At 46.2% G+C, this 18,331-nt stretch overlaps 1 protein-coding gene, 1 non-coding gene and 1 pseudogene across 2 annotated transcripts; all 3 read right to left on the bottom strand.

Moving 5' to 3' along the window:
- LOC105756133 (olfactory receptor 1361-like) lies at positions 1-945 on the bottom strand. Its single transcript, XM_012554682.2, has one exon. The coding sequence runs from the start codon at positions 943-945 to the stop codon at positions 1-3; it is 945 nt and encodes a 314-aa protein (XP_012410136.2).
- Positions 946-4,601: 3,656 nt separating this feature from the next.
- LOC105756108 (olfactory receptor 1361-like) lies at positions 4,602-5,548 on the bottom strand (annotated as a pseudogene).
- An 8,298-nt stretch (positions 5,549-13,846) lies between these two features.
- Positions 13,847-13,919, bottom strand: TRNAK-CUU (transfer RNA lysine (anticodon CUU)). The gene has a single exon. It is a non-coding gene; the product is annotated as a tRNA-Lys (tRNA).
- Positions 13,920-18,331: the final 4,412 nt, after the last annotated feature.

Genomic DNA, 18,331 nt, shown 5'->3' with positions numbered 1-18,331 from the left:
TTATTGAACAGAAAATGTTTTAATATAAATCACTTTTCTTAGGGCCCCTTTCATGTCCTTGTTCCTGAGGTTGTAGATGAAAGGGTTCAGCATGGGGGTCACCACCGTGTACATCACAGCATCTGCAATGTCTTTCTTAGCTGAATGGGAAGATGAAGGGTTGAAATACACAGCTATGATGGTGCCATAGAAGAGGGAAACCACAGTCAGGTGGGAGCCACAGGTGGAAAAGGCTTTCCATTTTCCCTTTGTGGATGGGACTCTCAAGACAGCAGAGGTGATGCAAATGTAGGAAACCTGGATGCAAACAAACAGAGTGATCATTATCAGGGCCCCCTCAGTAAGAATCATCATCTCATTGAGTTGTGTGTCAGAGCAGGAGAGTCTCAGGAGAGGAGTCACATCACAGAAGAAGTGGGGGATCGTGTTGTCTGCACAGAATGAGAGATGAGCCATCAGCAGGGTATGCAACAGAGCATTCAGACTGGCAATGACCCACGACCCAGCCACCAGCAAGGCACAGAGCTGAGGGGTCATCTTTGTTGTGTAGCGTAAGGGGTGGCACACAGCAACAAAGCAGTCATAGGCCATCACAGCCAAGAGGAAATTGTCCACATCACCAAACACAATGAAAAAATACAGCTGTGTGAGACATCCAAAGAAGGAGATGGTCTGACTCCCATGTATGTTGTTGGCCAGCATCTTGGGGACGATGGTGGAGGAGAGGCAGAAGTCCACGAAGGACAGGTTGGTGAGGAAGAAGTACATGGTGGTGTGCAGGCAGGAGTCTGTGCTGATGGCCAGGATGATGAGCACGTTTCCCAGCACTGTGGCCAGATACATGTTCATGAAGAGCAAGAAGAGCTGCTGCTGCTGGGGCTGCCTAGAGAGCCCCAGGGGGAAGAACTCAGAGACACTCGACTGGTTTTCCACTGTCATGGGCATAGAACCAAATTTACACACAACAAATTCAGAAACCTAGACACGGGTGGTTAAAATATGACATATCAAGCTCCAGGCTGAGCCACACTGGCAAATGAGTTAATGGTGTTGCTAAGATAGAATCAACCCATCGCAACTATACACCTAATTTCCAACACTCAATCCTAATGCGATTCCTACTGGAATGACTCGCACTTATTTTGCATATTTAACATTGAAAAACACAAAGGCTTATACACAGTCCAACTTTGACTATCTGTCTCTGCTTACATTTCCCAATTTCCACCCCCCAAGTCCTTAGTCGTGCCTACAGAGACAAGAGAAACAGCTGTTACTGGGTTTACCACAGGGTGTAGCTGATGGGTGCAATACTCCTACTATTGCTATCTGGATCTAGAAGAACTCATGTTTCAATAAACAAAAATTAATGTTTCCCCTGCTGTAATCTTACCTGGTGAAGGTTGGTTCTGTAGCTATCATGCATTCTTCACTTCTGCATAACTGGCCAATGCTTCTCTTATTGTGAGAATTGGAAAGTCTTGGAAATATAGGCAGGTCCTGAGCAAGTGAGGAGCAGGAGTTCATAGTCTTAGTCCTTTCTGCAGGAAGGATGTCTGTGGGAATCACAAAGCAGGCGTTTACAGGTGTCTCCATGACCACTGGGACCACATTCCCTGAGAGCCTCGTTAGAGACAAGAGGAGAGTAATTGTCTCACCTACCTTTTGGCTCCTTTGGACCAAACAATGATGACAAAGATTATCTACGGCTTAAGCGTATCTTTTGGGTCAAAGCCTGAAGATATTAAACATGAAACTACCTTGGTGGAGACAAATCCCAGACAAAATTCTTAGGTCCTCAAGCCTCATCACCTTACTCTTCTGGTTCTGTGCCCATAGATGTGGAAATTCAGTTATTAAACACTCTTCCTTCTCACTTCCTATATTCAGAACGTGGGCTATTCCTGTGTTTTCTGTGTAACCCTTGCTTTCTCATGTGTGGTCACCTTTAAAGATGTCTAGTGGTACCTGTATTCTCTATTTTGCTGATGGGAATGTTGGGAATACATTACAAAGCTGGACTTGGCCCATAAAACCATTTGGGATAAAGGATAGTCTGAAGGGGGTTTGTCTCAAGGAGAGGCCAGCATGCTGTGATTTAGATCCCTTTTGGGATATCTGTCCAACCCATATGGTTTAGCCTTTTCTCAGAGTGGAAGCCCTTAATCCACATAGTCAGTGTGGTGGGAGCCCGGTAATCGTGTTTATCCTACATCCCTTCCCCCTTTTTCATAGCTGATTGGAACAGGGTATTTGGAACTGGGATTGAGGGTCAGGCAGACCATATCACTCTGTGGCTTGGGTGGAATGTGTACATTCAACCCTCTTCTGCCTCCCCCACTGACTGCCCATGGACTGAGGAGCAGAGAAGAGCTGAAGAAGCAAACACACAGACAGGAGATGCTATTACTCAGAGAAAACCCTCCCGGTTTTCTAGTTCCGGGTTTTAGTCCTTTTCTGGTGATTGGCTACATTTCAGCATATTTCTGTAAGGGTTCTTAGTTGCAAATAATGAACACCAACACTGGATAATTTTAGCCTAAGAAGATTTCAGAAAAAGAATATTGAGAAAGATTAGATAAGAATCTTGAGAAGCAGTGAGTTTATATTAATGGTGGGAAGTAATTCGGAAAAGAAGGATGAGAATGGCTATACAACTTGAAGAATGTAATTAATGTCATTGAGTTTTACGTGTAGAAATTGCTGAATTGGTGTGTTTTGCTGTGTATATTTTCAACAACTTTTTTTTTTAAGTAAAAAAATACATATGTGGAGTCACAAAAGGAATGTGGGCCTTTGGCATCAATGCTGCAGCAGACAGGCCTGCAGGCAATCCAACAAGACCAAGGTTCAACAACCACACTGTGTGCCAGCAATCATGCAATCCTACTAACCAGCCTCAATATTCTCTCTCCATAGAGAAAGCAGGACTGGCTGGCTCCTTTGGACTGGGTAAGCTGGAGAGCTTGGACACCAAGAGGTAGTACTGGACCCCTCCTAGAAATGACAGATGAGATCAGGTAAGAGTAATTGAAGAAACAAAGGAAAAATGACCTTAATTTTTACTCTAGGCTGGAGAAGTAGAATGCTCAGGTTACCAGTGACAATAATCAGGGATGTAGACAAAGAATTAAACCCAAGGACATGGGCAGCAGTGTTATTTACTGTAGAGACACTAGTAGTGGTTCATAGTTAGAAATGGATAAATTATATTATATCCATGTGACAAAATATTATGCAGCCATAAAAAGTAATTTCTAAGATCTTTACTGACATGGGAAGGAACTGGAAAAATCAGAGTACAGAATGATATGAATAGATTGCAGCCAACTTTTGTAAAACTATTATTCATAAATGTCTAACTATGGTTATCTTAACTGGCAAGGTTACAGGATATTTTAATCTTATTCTTTATGATTTATTGGTTTTACAAAGTGTGTAGGTATTACCTCTAAAGAGCAAAAATGTTATACTTTAAAAACTCATTCTCAAATAAAAGTGAAGACATTATTCATCCATTCTTTTCTTCTTTCACCCTAAGGTTATTATTGCCTTTGGTCCAGAAGCAGTGCCGGCCACTAGAGATACAAGGTGAATAGTATATGTATTTGGATCTGGAGAGTGTCATAATCTGTGGAAAGCCTTGCGCTGGAGGAAGAGGTGAAAGGCAAATAATTATAGTACAATGTGCAATCAACCCAAAGAAAAACAGAACCATGAGTCCAAGAAAAGGGAGCCAAGAAGGCTTCATGGAGGAGGATGTGACCCTTGACTGGCTTCTTCAAGATGTGGAGTGGGGAGGGGGTTGTGAGCCTGAGAAGAAAGCAAGAGGAGTTGGTCTGGGCAGAGGGAATATTGATTTATTTCCCTGTTATCAAAGATATGACCACTGCTGGACTTACACCCCAAAGTCTGGTGGTCAAGTCGGATGGTCATGAATGGTTTCCACGATTCTGTGCTTCTTCACCTCTTGGTGCTCTGGGCCACAATGCCCACCAGGGCCTCTGCTTCTCATCTGAAATGTCATTACTCGCTTCAGTCCTAAGATTTCACCCTGCAGTTCTTTCATCAAATTGTTAAAATTAATTTGTGAGGATTTTTGAGAGCTAACCTTTATGATTGACTGTCACTGAGGACATATAAAGGAGTATGAGGTAGACCAGTGATTCTCGACTCTGACTTCACATTAGAATCACTCGAGAATTTCCATACTCTATCAGTGTCGTGCCCAACCAGAGATTCTGATTTACCTGGTCAGTGCTGGGGATTGGACAACAGAGTATTTTAAAAACTTCCCAGGTGATTCTAACGTTCAAACATTCTTGTAGCATGTGGCTTTGCAAACACACCACCTAAAAAGGACAACTTTGGGTGTAAAATAATTCAAAAGTTTCTTATCAAAAAGAAGTCTCACTACCTTGCATATATGACAGGGTCACAGGTGAATCCCAGTCTACCAATAAGTAACAAGCAACAGTATCCTTCTCTGTGCCCCCAGCAATATGTTTGTTTCCAGACCAGCTTTGACAAAACAACTGCTACCTTATACTCAACTGGCGAAAAAGAACTTTGCTTGGGAATGAGATTCAGCGCTGAAACTTTCAACAGGTAGAAAATCTCTTTCTGCCAATCACTTTTCTTAGGGCCCCTTTTAAGTCCTTGTTCCTGAGGCTGTAAATGAAAGAGTTCAGCATGGGGGTCACCACTGTATACATCACAGCTGCTTTGATGTTTTTCTCAGCTGAGTAGGAGGATGAAGGGTTGAAATACAAACAATGATGGTGCCATAGAAGAGGGAAACCACAGCCAGGTGGGAGCCACAGGTGGAAAAGGCTCTCCATCTTCCCTTTGTGAAAGGGACTCTCAGGACAGCACAAGCAATACAATTGTAGGAAACCAGGATGCAAACAAATGGGGTGATCATTATCAGAGCCCCCACAGTAAGAATCATCATCTCACTGAGGTGTGTGTCAGAGCAGGAGAGTCTCAGGAGAGGAGTCACATCACAGAAGAAGTGGGGGATCGTGTTGTCTGCACAGAACGAGAGTCGAGCCATCAGCAGGGTATGCAACAGAGCATTCAGATTGGCAATGACCTACGACCCAGCCACCAGCAAGGCACAGAGCTGAGGGGTCATCTTTGTTGTGTAGTGTAAGGGCTGGCACACAGCAACAAAGCGGTCATAGGTCATCACAGCCAAGAGGAAATTGTCCATGTTGCCAAACACAATGAGAAAATACAGCTGTGTGAGACACTTAAAGAAGGAGATGGTCTGACTCACAAGTATGTGGTTGGCCAGCATCTTGGGGACGATAGTGGAGAAGAACCAGATGTCTACCAAGGAAAGGTTGCTGAGGAAGAAGTACATGGGGGTGTGCAGGTGGGAGTCTGTGCTGATGGCCAGGGTGATGAGCAGGTTTCCCAGGACTGTGGCCAGGTACATGCTCAGGAAGAGCACAAAGGGGAGCTACTGCTGCTGGGGCTGCCTGGAGAGCCCCAGGAGAAGGAACTCCAGGGCACTCAACTGGTTTGCCATGCTCATGAGCATGGAGACCTGAGTCTAGATGGAGATAAGACAGGATAAATTTTAAAACCTGGAAAAATGATGGTTGAGATGGGACAATTACGAAGATCACAAGGGGAAATCTCTCTGTGACATAGGTAAGTCATTAGCATTTTGCTCTCTGGGGGTTTCAGCCAGCCTCTGGTCCCCTCTGAGCCTCCATTTCTTCATTAGCAAGATCAATACAAATACTTATGCACCCATACTACCTATGGAAGGACGCTCGAAAGATTGTGACAGTGGTTTTGTCCATAGAACCTTTTGTACTGTTTGAACTTTCTACACTTACTATGAATTTTTTAAGTATATGTTTTAAAACACTATAAAGTATTAATAGACACCTTAAGACTTCTATTGAGTAGTGGACAACACGTATGTACAATGGTTATGATAGAGACTGACATGTTGTCAGTATTTAATATAGTCAACTGATGTCATCAACATTATCAGTGATGTTGCCTTAGAGGAAATATTTAACTTCTCTGAGTTTCAGTTTCATCCTCTTTAATCTGGACATGGTACACATTCTTAACACAAGTGTTCAGAGAATTATATCAGCCATCCATCAATCACTGCTTCCAAAGTGATAATGATAATATCACTGCTGCTGTTGCCTCTTTCTTGGTTCATGTTTAACAGAAACTTTACAGAGCTATAAGTCAACACTCCTTGGCTGTGTCCATTGAGCTGCCTCAGTCCAACTGGTAAAATTAAAATGGAAAAAACCCAAGGGTATAGGCAGAAACTCAGCCAACTAGTGATGCCCACAGTCCAAATACTCATAAACAGGCAAGACATGTACTGGTCATTCCTAGGTGATCTCAGGGAACAGCTGATGTGTTTAGAACTGTGGCTTCACTTAAAAGACTTAGTGGGGAACCCCTGTATAAGGCTTTTAACTCCAACCAGCAATTATTGGTGACGTCTCCACTAGTGTGACTCTTACTTGAGAAGAATTGCAGTTTTCACTGTCACTAGGAGTTCCAGTCTCACTTCACTTCTTCAGACCTGGGCAGAGGTTATGGATCTGAAGAAGGGGGACTTGACACTGGGGTTTGAGGGCTAAATATGCGTGAATGAGGAGCTGTAGTGCATAACCTCAGTCCTTGGTGCAGGGATGGTGTTTGGAGGAATCGCAGGGTAAGCCCTTTACAGGAGCCTCCATGGCCACTGTGGCCATATTCCCCAAGAGCCTCATTAGAGACAAGCAGAGAGCAATTGTCCCTTCTCCTCCTTGGGCTCTTTCTTTCTAACACTGATAGTAAAGATTTGTCATCCAGGACTTGGCAACACTGGAAACGGTGCAATCCTGGGGGTAATCCCTGGCAACAACCCTTCTGCTAAAGAGAACTAACAATCCTATACTTTATACCTCCCCCAACCTTGGGTGGTGTACTGTTGGGAAATATACATGGAGCTGTATAGGGATAAGAGTATCTGTGGATTCACAAAGACCTCTACTCAATTCCTAGGTTCACCTCTACCCGTTGTGTGACCTTGGTTGTTGTTGTTAGGTGCCATCAAGTCAGCTCTGACTCAAAAGGATCCTATGTATAACAGAAGGTAATGTTGCTGGGTCCTGAGCCATCCTCAAAATAGTAGGTATTTTTGAGCCCACTCTTGCAGCCACTGTGCCCATCCATCTCATTGAGGGTCTTTCTATTTTTTACTGACCCTCTACCAAGCATAATGTCCTTCTCCAGTGATTCATCCTTCCTGATAACATGTCTAAAGTAAGTGACTTATCCTCACTAAATCACAAAATTTCACCATCTGTAGAGTGGACAAATAATATGCACCTTGTAGAGTTGTGAAGACTAAGGTAATTTATATTAAGCATTCCATGAGCCCTAACCTTATCAAAGCACTGGGCTGGGACCATGTCCACTAGGTGAAGGTCAAAGCTATTACATGGTATTTATATCCTTCACTGTCTGCTCATTCACCCCTGCTCTGGAGAAATATCATTTGACAATAGTGTAATATGCTTATCTTTCTGTGTCAATAGTCATTTTTATAAGGGGCCAGATGACAAGTATTTTCTTCAATATTTTAATGTTTGGATAAACATAAATGGCGACTATCCACATGGATCTGGCTGGATGGAATACACAGGAATCAAATTGACTACATCTGTGGAAAGAGACGATGGAAAAGCTCAATATTATCAGTCAGAACAAGACCAAGGGCTGACTGTAGGACAGATCATCAATTGCTCATATGCAAGTTAAAGCTGAAGCTGAAAAAAATTAAAACAAGTCCAGCAGAGCCAAAGTATGACCTTGAGTATACCCCACCTGAATTTAGAGACCATCTCAAGAGTAGATTTGATGCACTGAACACTAATGACCAAACACCAAATGAGTTGTGGAATGACATAAAGGACATCATACATGATGAAAGCAGGAAAGAAAGAAAAGGCCAAAATGGATGCCAGAAGAGTCGCTGAAACTTGCTCTTGAACGATGTGATAGTTAAGATTGTATGTCAGCTTGGCTGGGCCATGATTCTCAGTGTTTATATGTGATCACTCCTATGATGGGATCTGCTGTGAGTAGCCAGTCAGTTGAAAGGGAATTTGCTTGGGCATGAGGCCTGCATTAGAATATAAACAGATATTCTGGCTTTTTGCTCTCTCTGGATCCTGTTCTCCAGTTCTTCTGACCTCCAGTTTTGGGACTTGAGCTATCAGCTTAGCTGCCATCTTAGGATTTGTCAATCTTCACAGCCTGTGAGCCAGAGCCCTGCTCTCTGACCTGCCGATCTTGGGTTCACCAGCCCCTGCAGCTACATGAATCGGAAGAAGCCTCTATCCTGATCCATGGACTTGGGATGTTCCAGCCTCTACAATCACGTGAGCTTTTTCCTTGGTATAACTCTCCATGTATGTATTTATACTCTTTACTGGTTTTGCTTCTCTAGAGAACTTAGCCTAAGACAAACATGGAGTAGCTAAAGAGAAAGGAGGAAATGATGAAGTAAAAGAGTTGAACAGAAGATTTCAAAGAACAGATCGAGAAGACAAAGTAAAGTATTATAATGACATGTGCAAAGACCAAGAGTTAGAAAACCAAAATGGAAGAACATGCTGTGCATATCTCAGACTGAAAGAACTGAAGAAAAAAATTCAAGCTTTGAGTTGAAGTTTTGAAGGATTCTGAACAACACTGGAAGCATCCAAAGAAGATGGAAGGAATACACAAAGTCACTGTACCAAAAAAGAATTGGTCAACATTAAACCATTTCAGGAGGTAACATGATCAAGAACCAATGGTAATGAAGGAAGAAGTTCAAGCTGCACTGAAGGCATTGGTTAAAAACAAGGCTCCAGGAATTGACCGAGTACCTACTGAGGTGTTTCAAATAATGGACGCAGCACTGGAAGTGCTCACTCATCTCTGCCAAGAAATAGTAGCAAAATGAAATAGGGTTCCTTAGAGAAATGGCTGATTCCAGCTCTGGGGAAGAAAAAAGACTCAATGAATCACCACCTCTAGATGGTGTTTAATGTACTATTCTTTCAACTTCTCTTAGGTTTGGACATTTTGAAAATAAAGACTCGTTAATAAACGGTTGTTTTTTGTTTGTTTTTAAGGAACACAGGTGCCAGCTTCAAAGGACTCTCCCACTGGCCAAATTTGGAACAATCTGAGCGTCAAAAAGAATAACAACTGTAAGTGACTAAAACTATTAAGTAAACTGAAATCTGTGAATCAGTAGTAATACTATAAATAGAGAGAGATTTAAAGCAAATTTGCTTTAATTGGAGGTAAAAGTCAATAATTAAAAGGAAAGAATTAAGCATTTATCCTCTCTCTTAAAATGAATCTGAATTTCATCACCAGCTCTTCAGGGAAAGCTCTTCTTTACAGAATAATGCCAATTAAGAAATGTAGAAAGTGATAGAATGGGGAAATTATCATTTTGCAGCTTCTAATGAAATAATTGATCGAAGCAAAGATCATAAAGGGATATTAAAAGCAAGAGATAAAAGGTTGTTGGAAACTGAATATTCACGTAGTATCAAATTATATCAGCCACAGGTTGCTTGCTAATTGCAAAGGAGAAAATATACCATTATGATAATGTGAGTGGTTTCTAGAGGCTGTGTTTTGGACTGTTGTTATTAGTTGTGGACAGATTGATTCCAATTCATGCTACCCCACGTGTTACAGAGTTCAGTAGATTCCAACTCATGGCCACCCTGTGTGGGCAGGGTGGAACTGCTCCATAGAATTTTCTTGGCTATAATCTTAACAGAAACAGATTGCTGGGTCTTTTCTTCTGCGGTACTGCTGAGTGGGTTTGAACTCCCATCTTTAGGAATAGTCGGTGTAAATTTATGCCATTCTCTATGACTCTTTTTCCTACCTTGTCATTCAGGGTAGATGACAACTGATACTAACACTTTGAAGGATCGTCACTCAGACTGTAAGTAGTATATTGATGAAGCATTTACTTTAATAGGTTCTTAATACACAATTAAATTTAATGTTCTGGGTCAAGAAGTAGAATTACAAAAATTTCTAGTTTTTTAGTTTAAGCAAGTTTCCATATAATCTTCTGGTTATTATTTCTGCCTACATAACCAACATAAACCTTTAAAAAAAATGAGCTGCTGTCTAGTGGACTCCGACTCACGGAGACTTCATGTGTGTCAGAGTAGAACTATGCTCTATATCGAGCGGCCATCTAAGTGCATCTATTGGTACCATCCCACTCGGAACAAAGGAGAACCAAGGAAACTAAAGACACAAGGAAAATACGAGCCTAAAGGACTAAAGGGCCAAATGAACCAGAGACTCCACTAGCCTGAGACCAGAAGAACTAGATGGTGCCCAGCTATCACCAATGATCGCCCTGACAGGGAACACAACAGAGAGTCCAATAAAGAGTAGGAGAAAAACATAGAACAGAATTCAAATTCATGTAAAAAGACCAGACTTAATGGTCTGACAGAAACTGGAGGAACCCCTGAAACTATGGCCCCCCGACGCACTGTTAACCCAGAACTGAAACTATTCCTGAAGCCCACTCTTCAGACAAAGAGTAGACAGGACTATAAAACAAAAAATAATATACGTGAGGAGCATGCTTCTTAGTTGAATCAGATATACGAGACCAGATGGGCAGCTCTTGTCCACAAGCAGGATAAGAAGGAAAGAAGGGATAGGAACCAGTCAAATCGACACAGGGAACCTGGGGTGGAAAGGGGGAGTGTGCTGTCACTTTGTGGGGATTGCAACTAATGTCACTAAACAATATGTGTATAAATTTTTGAATGAGAAATTAACTTGGGCTGTAAACTTTCAACTAAAGCACAATAAAAGAAGAAGAAAGAAAAGAACTGTGCTCTAGAGGGTGAACTCTTCCCCTGTTGGTGGCCATTCTTGTTTCCTTACCATATCAAACTCTGCTGCAATAAAATATCCTGTACGTATATTGGGACTTTTCTTCTATAAGATGGATTGAACTCACAATAGTGGAATTGATGGGTAAGGAGGTTTTTACTTCTACTATCTCTTACTAGAATGTGTTCCAAAAAATCAATGACATTTCAATTGTTCCCAGCCAGACATGAGAATGCACTGCTCTTTCTTTCTTTCATCGATGTGATGCTTGAGAAAAAAACATTCCACCTTACTTTAATTTGCATTTCCCTCACGGGTGAGATAAAGCATCTTTGTTCTACATGATTAGGGAAATACGAAACTACTCTTGCAAGTATTGGCTGAAAAGTTGGGGTCCTTTTCCCATTGTTCTATGAGGTTGTGGTCTTGTTATTGTTTTACCAATGTGTAAGAGTTAACCTTATGGATTATTTGAACTCCTTATTTATTCTTGATGTTGCAAATATTCCCCATCTATCACATTTTTGTTTCTGTTTGACAGTGACATATTTTTCCTCATGCTAGAGGTATTTTAAATGTCTATGTAATCCAAAACTTTGTTGTACATGTAAAGTTGATCACAGCCACATTACTCCAGGTGGGACTCAAACCCACCATCCCTGGCTTAGGAGGCCAGTGCCCTATCCATTAGGCCATTGGGGCAGACAGCAGGTACTTCCATGAGAACATTGGAAGAAGGAGTCATTCATTACTGGTGGCCAGAAAGTAATCCAAGAATGGGTTGAGTATTTACTCAAGAAAATTTTGCTGAGTTCCTACAACGTACCAACCTGTCTTCAAGTCGCAGGGGACAGCATAGTTAGCAAAGCAGAAGACCCCTCACCCTCCCCGGGAGCTCCTAGCGGCAGACTGCACGTTCTCCACCTACCGCGCTCTCCTTCCCGGGTTTCAGCTCCCGCGGGCTCCGTGGATTCGGGCGCGTCTGGTTTCTCCAGAAGGGATCCCAGGCTCCCGAAGGCGCTGAATAAACAGCCTTCGGATGAAAGGATCCAGAAAGCAATGGAACGGTCAGGCGGTGGAGTGTTGGGCCTTGATGTAAAGCCCTTTGGCTGTCTTCTGCAAAGGTGACCTTCCTTGATTCCACAGCTTGAGGGTTTTGGAGTGGGGTGGCGGCTGGCCTGGGAGATAGGATTTTTCTTCTGCATAAGTCTTGGAGGGAGGAACGGGTTAAGGTCCCGACATCTGAGGAGCCAGCCCCCAGCCTGCGGCACTTTTCTGAAGCAACGGGGGCCCTACTTGGGGCGAGCTGGGTGCATTTCTGTGCACGGTTTTCCGAGGATTTAGTCTTTTGGGGTCACAGATTCAGTGGGGACTCCGCCACCTGCTGCGGGCCCTGGACTCTGCCTCCTTTCGCAGATTCCCGAGGCGGTCACGGTTGCCGGCTTGGCCAGCGTCCTCAGACTGATGACGGCTTTAGGGCGCCACGCACCCCATTGGGTTCCCACAACCCTTTAAATTTGGCCTGGAATTTCTTTACTCTCCTGAAAGCTCTTCAACGCTTTTAAGTTTGTTTTAAATATCCAGCGTTTTCAGTTGTTTTCAGCGAGAGGGTGGCTTTCAACTTTCCCTCCCTCGCTGGTGTTATTAGAAAACGGCGATCCCGGAGCTTTTTCCAGTTGAGATTTCCTGCTGTGACAGTGGTGTTTCTCTAATCAACACATAAGAGTTTTCGAATACCCTTTAAGGACGGAAGTGGTTCCCCCAGGAAATGGAAGTCAACACTCAGTCCCAGGGCCTGCGGGACGCCCAGAAAGTGGGACATCGGACCTGAGCCGCGGCCCCGGGCCCACGGTGGCCCTGAAAGGGGGGAACCTTCGCCCTTTAACGAAAGCGGCTCCCGGGATTGGAACTCAAAACGTCTGCCCCCACTTAAGGGTCAAGGTCATGCCTGGACTCCCAGCCGCCGAACATGGGCCTCTGCACAGGCCAGAAGCTTGGATTCGCGCTGCGGAGACCCACCTCCCTCCACAATCACCCACGAGCCCAGAGCTAATCCCCGGACCTTGACCTTGGGGCTGCTAAGGTTCCGCCGGGCATGTCCATCGTTTTAGGGACTGGGATGGGACGTGACAGGAGCCCCTGCGGAGGCCCTGCCGGTCCTCTCCACACGCGCTGGCATCTCAGGACTCCAACTAAACATTTGAGAGAGTGAGGAGCAAGGTTGAGGCCTTTAAACATTTCTTTTATTCCCTCTTGTAGGGTCGGGTTTTCTGGCCCGGCGCTGCGATCTCGGGGCCTGACCCAGATCACTTGTCTGGCAAGTTTGGCAAAACGAAAGGATGCAGTGTAGTTGTGCGAACAGACAGGGGCTCGTGCGGGATTTTCTCGCACTCTAAGCGAGAATCCTACCCTCACGCCAACGAGCCACAGCAGCTGCTGTCCCGGCACCAACATGAATGCGCTACGGCGTCCAACGACTGGGCGGGCGGAGCCAGCAGGTGGTGCGGGAAAACACCGGAAACAAGACGGGCAGAGAATGGGGGCGTGGGCGCCGAGAGTGCCCAGCCCCCGCCCCTGCCTGCCCTGCACAAAGTGGGGAGAAATCCCTGCGTCCCCCATCCAGTGACGCCGTCCTCCTCGAAGGAAGGAAGCACTGGGGACCAAACCGTGCGAGGAGTCCCTGCTACAGCTGGGCAGACGGACCTCCCGAGACCCAGCCGGTGGCTGCGTCAGGGTCTTGGAGCCGGGCCACCGGGAAACGCCTTCCTCGGATAGGCCACACCCACAGAGTGGTCCTCCCTGAGGTCAGCGGTAGAAACAGCCAAGACCCAGGATGTTGTGATTCCAGACACTCAGTTGATGTGAGGCTTCAGGAAAGATCAGGATGCCAAGACTGGAGCGTTTAAACGGCTACCTTGGGCCCTAAAACGCACGCCCAACGTGGGGCTCGAACCCACGACCTTGAGATTAAGAGTCTCATGCTCTACCGACTGAGCTAGCCGGGCACCTGCATGCCGCAGGGTGTGTAGCTAGCATCTGGTGCGGTGGCCCGACAGTGGCAGGCAATTGGTCAGAGGGCGGATTAGATCTGGGCTCTAGGGACCGCACAGCTACACCCTCCTCAACACCCATCAACCAAAGGAACTCCCCTCCCCTCTGACACCTAGGTTTCGGGGTGCTTGCCGTCGGGACTGCCCTCACCACCCCGGGCTCCAGCTCCTACGCCAAGCCAGAACCGGAGCCCCTGCGTCTCCCAGGCACAGGGGAGCTGGGCGTCCCCAGTGACCGCCACGCGCCCCCATGGAGTGGAACAGCCCCGCGGGGAGGAGAAGGGGGACCAAGGGAAACGGGGTGGGGGTGACAACCAGAGGAGGGGGCGATTACCCCTCGCGTGTCTGCTCCATGGGCGGGAACAGTGGAACCCTCAGCCGGGAGCTTGTCCTCTGCTTCCTGCGCGGGGCCCTCCTTGGACGCATTGAGGGAGTGGAGAGACCTTGGGAAGCGCGCGGATGAACTTTCTCTCCTCTCCACCCGCCTCCCTCTTTTTTAGCCAGAACCAGCGGAGATTCAGACCTCTCTCTCTCCATTCCACGCCTTTTGCCCGCGCAAAACAAGCTTCCCAGAACCGGGTGCCGAATCGGGTTCTGCTGACACCCTACTTGAGAGTCGCCCGCTTTCCACAATCAGCAGTCACAGAGCCACATACATGGGGCAAACCCCCGCCAGGCCGGTGCCCTGGTGGAGCGCACAGTCTAACCGGACAGCAGGGACAGGCACACAGCAGGAGCTCACTAACAGGCTGGCTTCGCCCCGCCCCAGTGTCCCCAGCCCAGGTTCCCCAAGGCTAAATAAAAAACAGCGACACCCCACGGGAAGCTGGAACCCACGACCCTGAGCTTTACTGACTGAGCTGCCCTGGGCGTTAAAGGGCGCCAGAGACCTGCCGGTAGCAGGCGGCCCGCCGGGGAACTGAACCTGAACCGGGGCTCTCGGGTGGGTCTGCAGTGCTCACTCCCCACCCTGGTGTCGGACCTCAAGGCTAGAACGAGCCCGGGGCACCGATCCGAGCCAGCTCAGGCGGGGACTCTAGCTGTCCGCGGGTGCCTGGACGAGACTTTGGAGTCTCCTGGCCAGGTTCCCGCCAATGCCCCGCGCTCTGGCCTTTTCTCCGCTGTCCTGTTCCCCGCTGGAGGATGGACGCAAGCCGGACGGAGGCCCGGGAGGCCTGGCAGATCGAGGCCCGAGTTCCCGACGACAGCGACAGGAACCAGGCCCACCAAGTAGCAGCGACCCCACCCAGGGGCGGATCCGAGAGGCCATGGCACAGTCTCCGGGGTGCGCCGGGGCTGTCGTCTGTCTGTCCGTGGTTCCGAGGGTGTTCCAACCCTCGAGTGGCCTTAGAGGTAGGCTGAGCTGGTCCTGCCCCTCTGATGCTCTTCCCCGCAGCCGGGAGCTTGTCCTCTGCTTCCTGCGAGGGAGGCTGAGCCTGGCAACCCACCGGAGCCCCCTCTCCTCTTCTCTTTTGCCCGCATTTCTAAGAGTGCTGTTTCATTCTTTCTTAAGCCTCTAGAGCATTTTACATGTTCCTGTTGTTGAAGATATTTTCATTTTTGTCTTTCATTTATTTAGACATCATAAGGATTAAAAAATATTGCCATGGCGTAGATTTGACTCATGGCACTCCATGTGTTAAAGACTACATCTGGTCCATAGAGTTTTATTGGCTGTAATCTTTAAGGAAGCAGATCACTAGGCCTTTCTTCTGTGGTCCCCACTGGGTGGGTTCAAATCTCCAACCTTTAGTAGTTGAGTGAAACAATTTGTGCCACCCAAGGACTCCATAATAAGGCTTAAAAATAATTGCTGTCGATTCCAACTCATAGTGACCCTACAGGACAGAGTAGAACTGCCCCAACAGGGTTTCCAAGGAGCACGTGGTGGATTCAAACTGCCAGCCTTTTAATTAGCAACTGATCTCTTAACCACTATGCCACCAGGGTTTCCAATAATAATAATAATAATGATAGTAGTATTATAATCTGTGTCTGATAATCTTAGCATCTGAAATCTTTGCAATTATATTTATGCTGCCTGTTGTTGATTGGTTCTTGGTCATGGTACCTTATTTCCTGGTTATTTTTTACTGTGGGCTGCTCACTTGTGAAATCCAGAATCAAAATCTGTTTTTCCACAGAAAGCTTCTGTTTGCTTTTGCCAGGGACCCAAGGGAGTATCCAGTCATAGGTGACTTTAAACTAACTTCAGCTTAAGGTGGTGGCTTGTTTGCTTGTTTGTTTTTCCCCCGTTGGTCCTTAAATGCATGAAATGGGATTATTCATGACCCTTGGTTCATGACAGGGAGGCGTGGTGGCACAGTGGTTAAGTGTGCTCAGCTGCTGACTGTAAGGTTTGTGGTTCGAATCCACCAGCTGCTCCATTGGAGAAGGATGTGCCAGTCAGCTTCTACAAAGATTACAACCTAGGAAACCCTATGGGGCAGTTGTATTCTGTCCTGTAGCGTTGCTATGAGTCAGAATAGACTCGACAGCAATGGGTATTTTGGGGATTTGGTGGTTCATGACATGCTCTCAAACCCACCATCCCAAACAAAATTAAAAACTCTACCAATAACACATGTCCAACCGTGTGGTCTCCCACCATTCCGTTCCCCTGCTTCCACCTCTCCAGTGTGACCATCCACCAGATCTTGTGTGAGGCAGATTCCGTTGGGCCCTCAGCACTCCTCTTTCCAGCGCATGCCGAAGGAACTGGACAGCAAGCACTTGTGACCACCCACCAGAGGGCTCTCTCCAGTCCCGTAGGCTGGACAAGGGGGTGCGGCTGGCGGAGCTGATCACCCTCATGTGAATACAGACTAGGCGTAAACCCAGCTAGCCTCGTTCTCATGCCTAAGTACTGAGGGATTCTGAAGAATTGCTTTTCACCCTTGTAGAGCTTTTGAACAGCACAGTAAAACCAGAAAGCCAGAACTCAGGTAAGTCAAAAGCAGAAAACTTGCAAGACCTGAAAAACAAGGCAGTCCCTTGGAGTTCTGGCTCTCCCAGCTTTCACTGTGTATTTTAGGTTTATTAATAGGTGCTTGATATTCTCTGGTACGGTTTAAAGGCATGCATTCTCCCGAATCCAATGCTTGACCTTATTTGGCTGGTAGGGCGTGGGGTTGGGGGAGTGTAGCCATATGGAACTGTAGCCTCAGATCAACAACAGATAAAGTCCATTTTTAAAGAACATTTGTTCTTCAAATGTTAGGACTTTATAACTTTCCCAAGTTAGTGGAACCCAGTTTTATGTGTCTGGGGTCCCTGTATCTGTTTATTGCTCTGTGAGGTGGCCCTGGTGTCCCATCCACAGTTGATGGGCAATCTAGAGCAGAGAGATGCCCCTCCTGGACGGTGCTGGAACTCAGCCCCCCTGTACCAGACGCCTGAGCTCAGCCAGCAGCCCTGGGTTCTGGGACTCCTTCTGGATCTGGGGCAGGGGCAGAAGGGGGAACCCAAGAGGCTAAAACCGTTTGAGAAAGGACCCGGAAACAGAGGTGGGAGGAAGAACAAATCCAATAGCCAGTTGACTTCCCCAAGGTGCTGGCACCTTAATTGCTAAGCTCTGGCCTCCTGGGCCAGGGACTGTGGTGGGAACCCAGGCTCGGACTGTGATAGAGTCTGACTGTGGAGAAGATGGGTCCTACTGAAATAGAAAGGACACCTCTCTTCTTGCATGCTGGAGTTTCTACTGACAAAATAGAGTATCAAGGTGGGGACAGGGCTGTGGTGACAGGGCCCCAATTAAATTTAAATAGCATCAGTGGCAGCTTTTTAAAAAGCTTGGGGCCTTGTTTCTTTAGTTACGTTAAATATTTCTTTATTACTGTATTTATTTCCTTTCCTTTTCTTTTTTAATAACACTTCGTTGTGTTTTCAGTGAAGGTTTACACAGCAGATTAGGTTCCCAATCAACAGTTTCTACAGGAGTTGTTCAGTGACATTGGTTACCTTGTTGACAATGAGTGAACATTCTCATTCTTTCCGTCTGGTTGTTCTGTTTCCATTAAGCTAGTTTCCCTGCCCCCTTACCTTCTCATCTTTGTTTTAAAGTAATTGTTGACCGTTAGTCTCATACAGGTAATTTTTTATAGGCTCAGGGTACTCGAGGTGATACTGTTTTTTGAGTCCATTTGTTATTTAGCTACAAGGTGACCTCATGGATTAGTTTCAGTTCGTGGTTTGAAGAATATCACAAGTCAATAGTCTCGGGGAGACCTCCAGTCTCAACCGGTCCAGTAGGTCTGGTATTCTGAGGCCTTTCTTAAAGATCATCGTCCACAGGGTTGGATTCAAACTTCATCGCTCAGGTCTCCACGGAACCTACATCTGAATAACATCCTAGGAAGAAAAGGGAA

The sequence above is a fragment of the Trichechus manatus genome, unplaced genomic scaffold (genome assembly GCF_000243295.1).
Source record: "Trichechus manatus latirostris isolate Lorelei unplaced genomic scaffold, TriManLat1.0 scaffold00024, whole genome shotgun sequence".
Taxonomy (NCBI): Eukaryota; Metazoa; Chordata; class Mammalia; order Sirenia; family Trichechidae; genus Trichechus; species Trichechus manatus.
This window is presented reverse-complemented; position numbering and strand designations above follow the sequence as displayed.

Coding starts and splice junctions, on each gene's coding strand:
- LOC105756133 (XM_012554682.2), bottom strand. CDS start 945: ATGCCCATGACAGTGGAAAACCAGTCGAGTGTCTCTGAGTTCTTCCCC.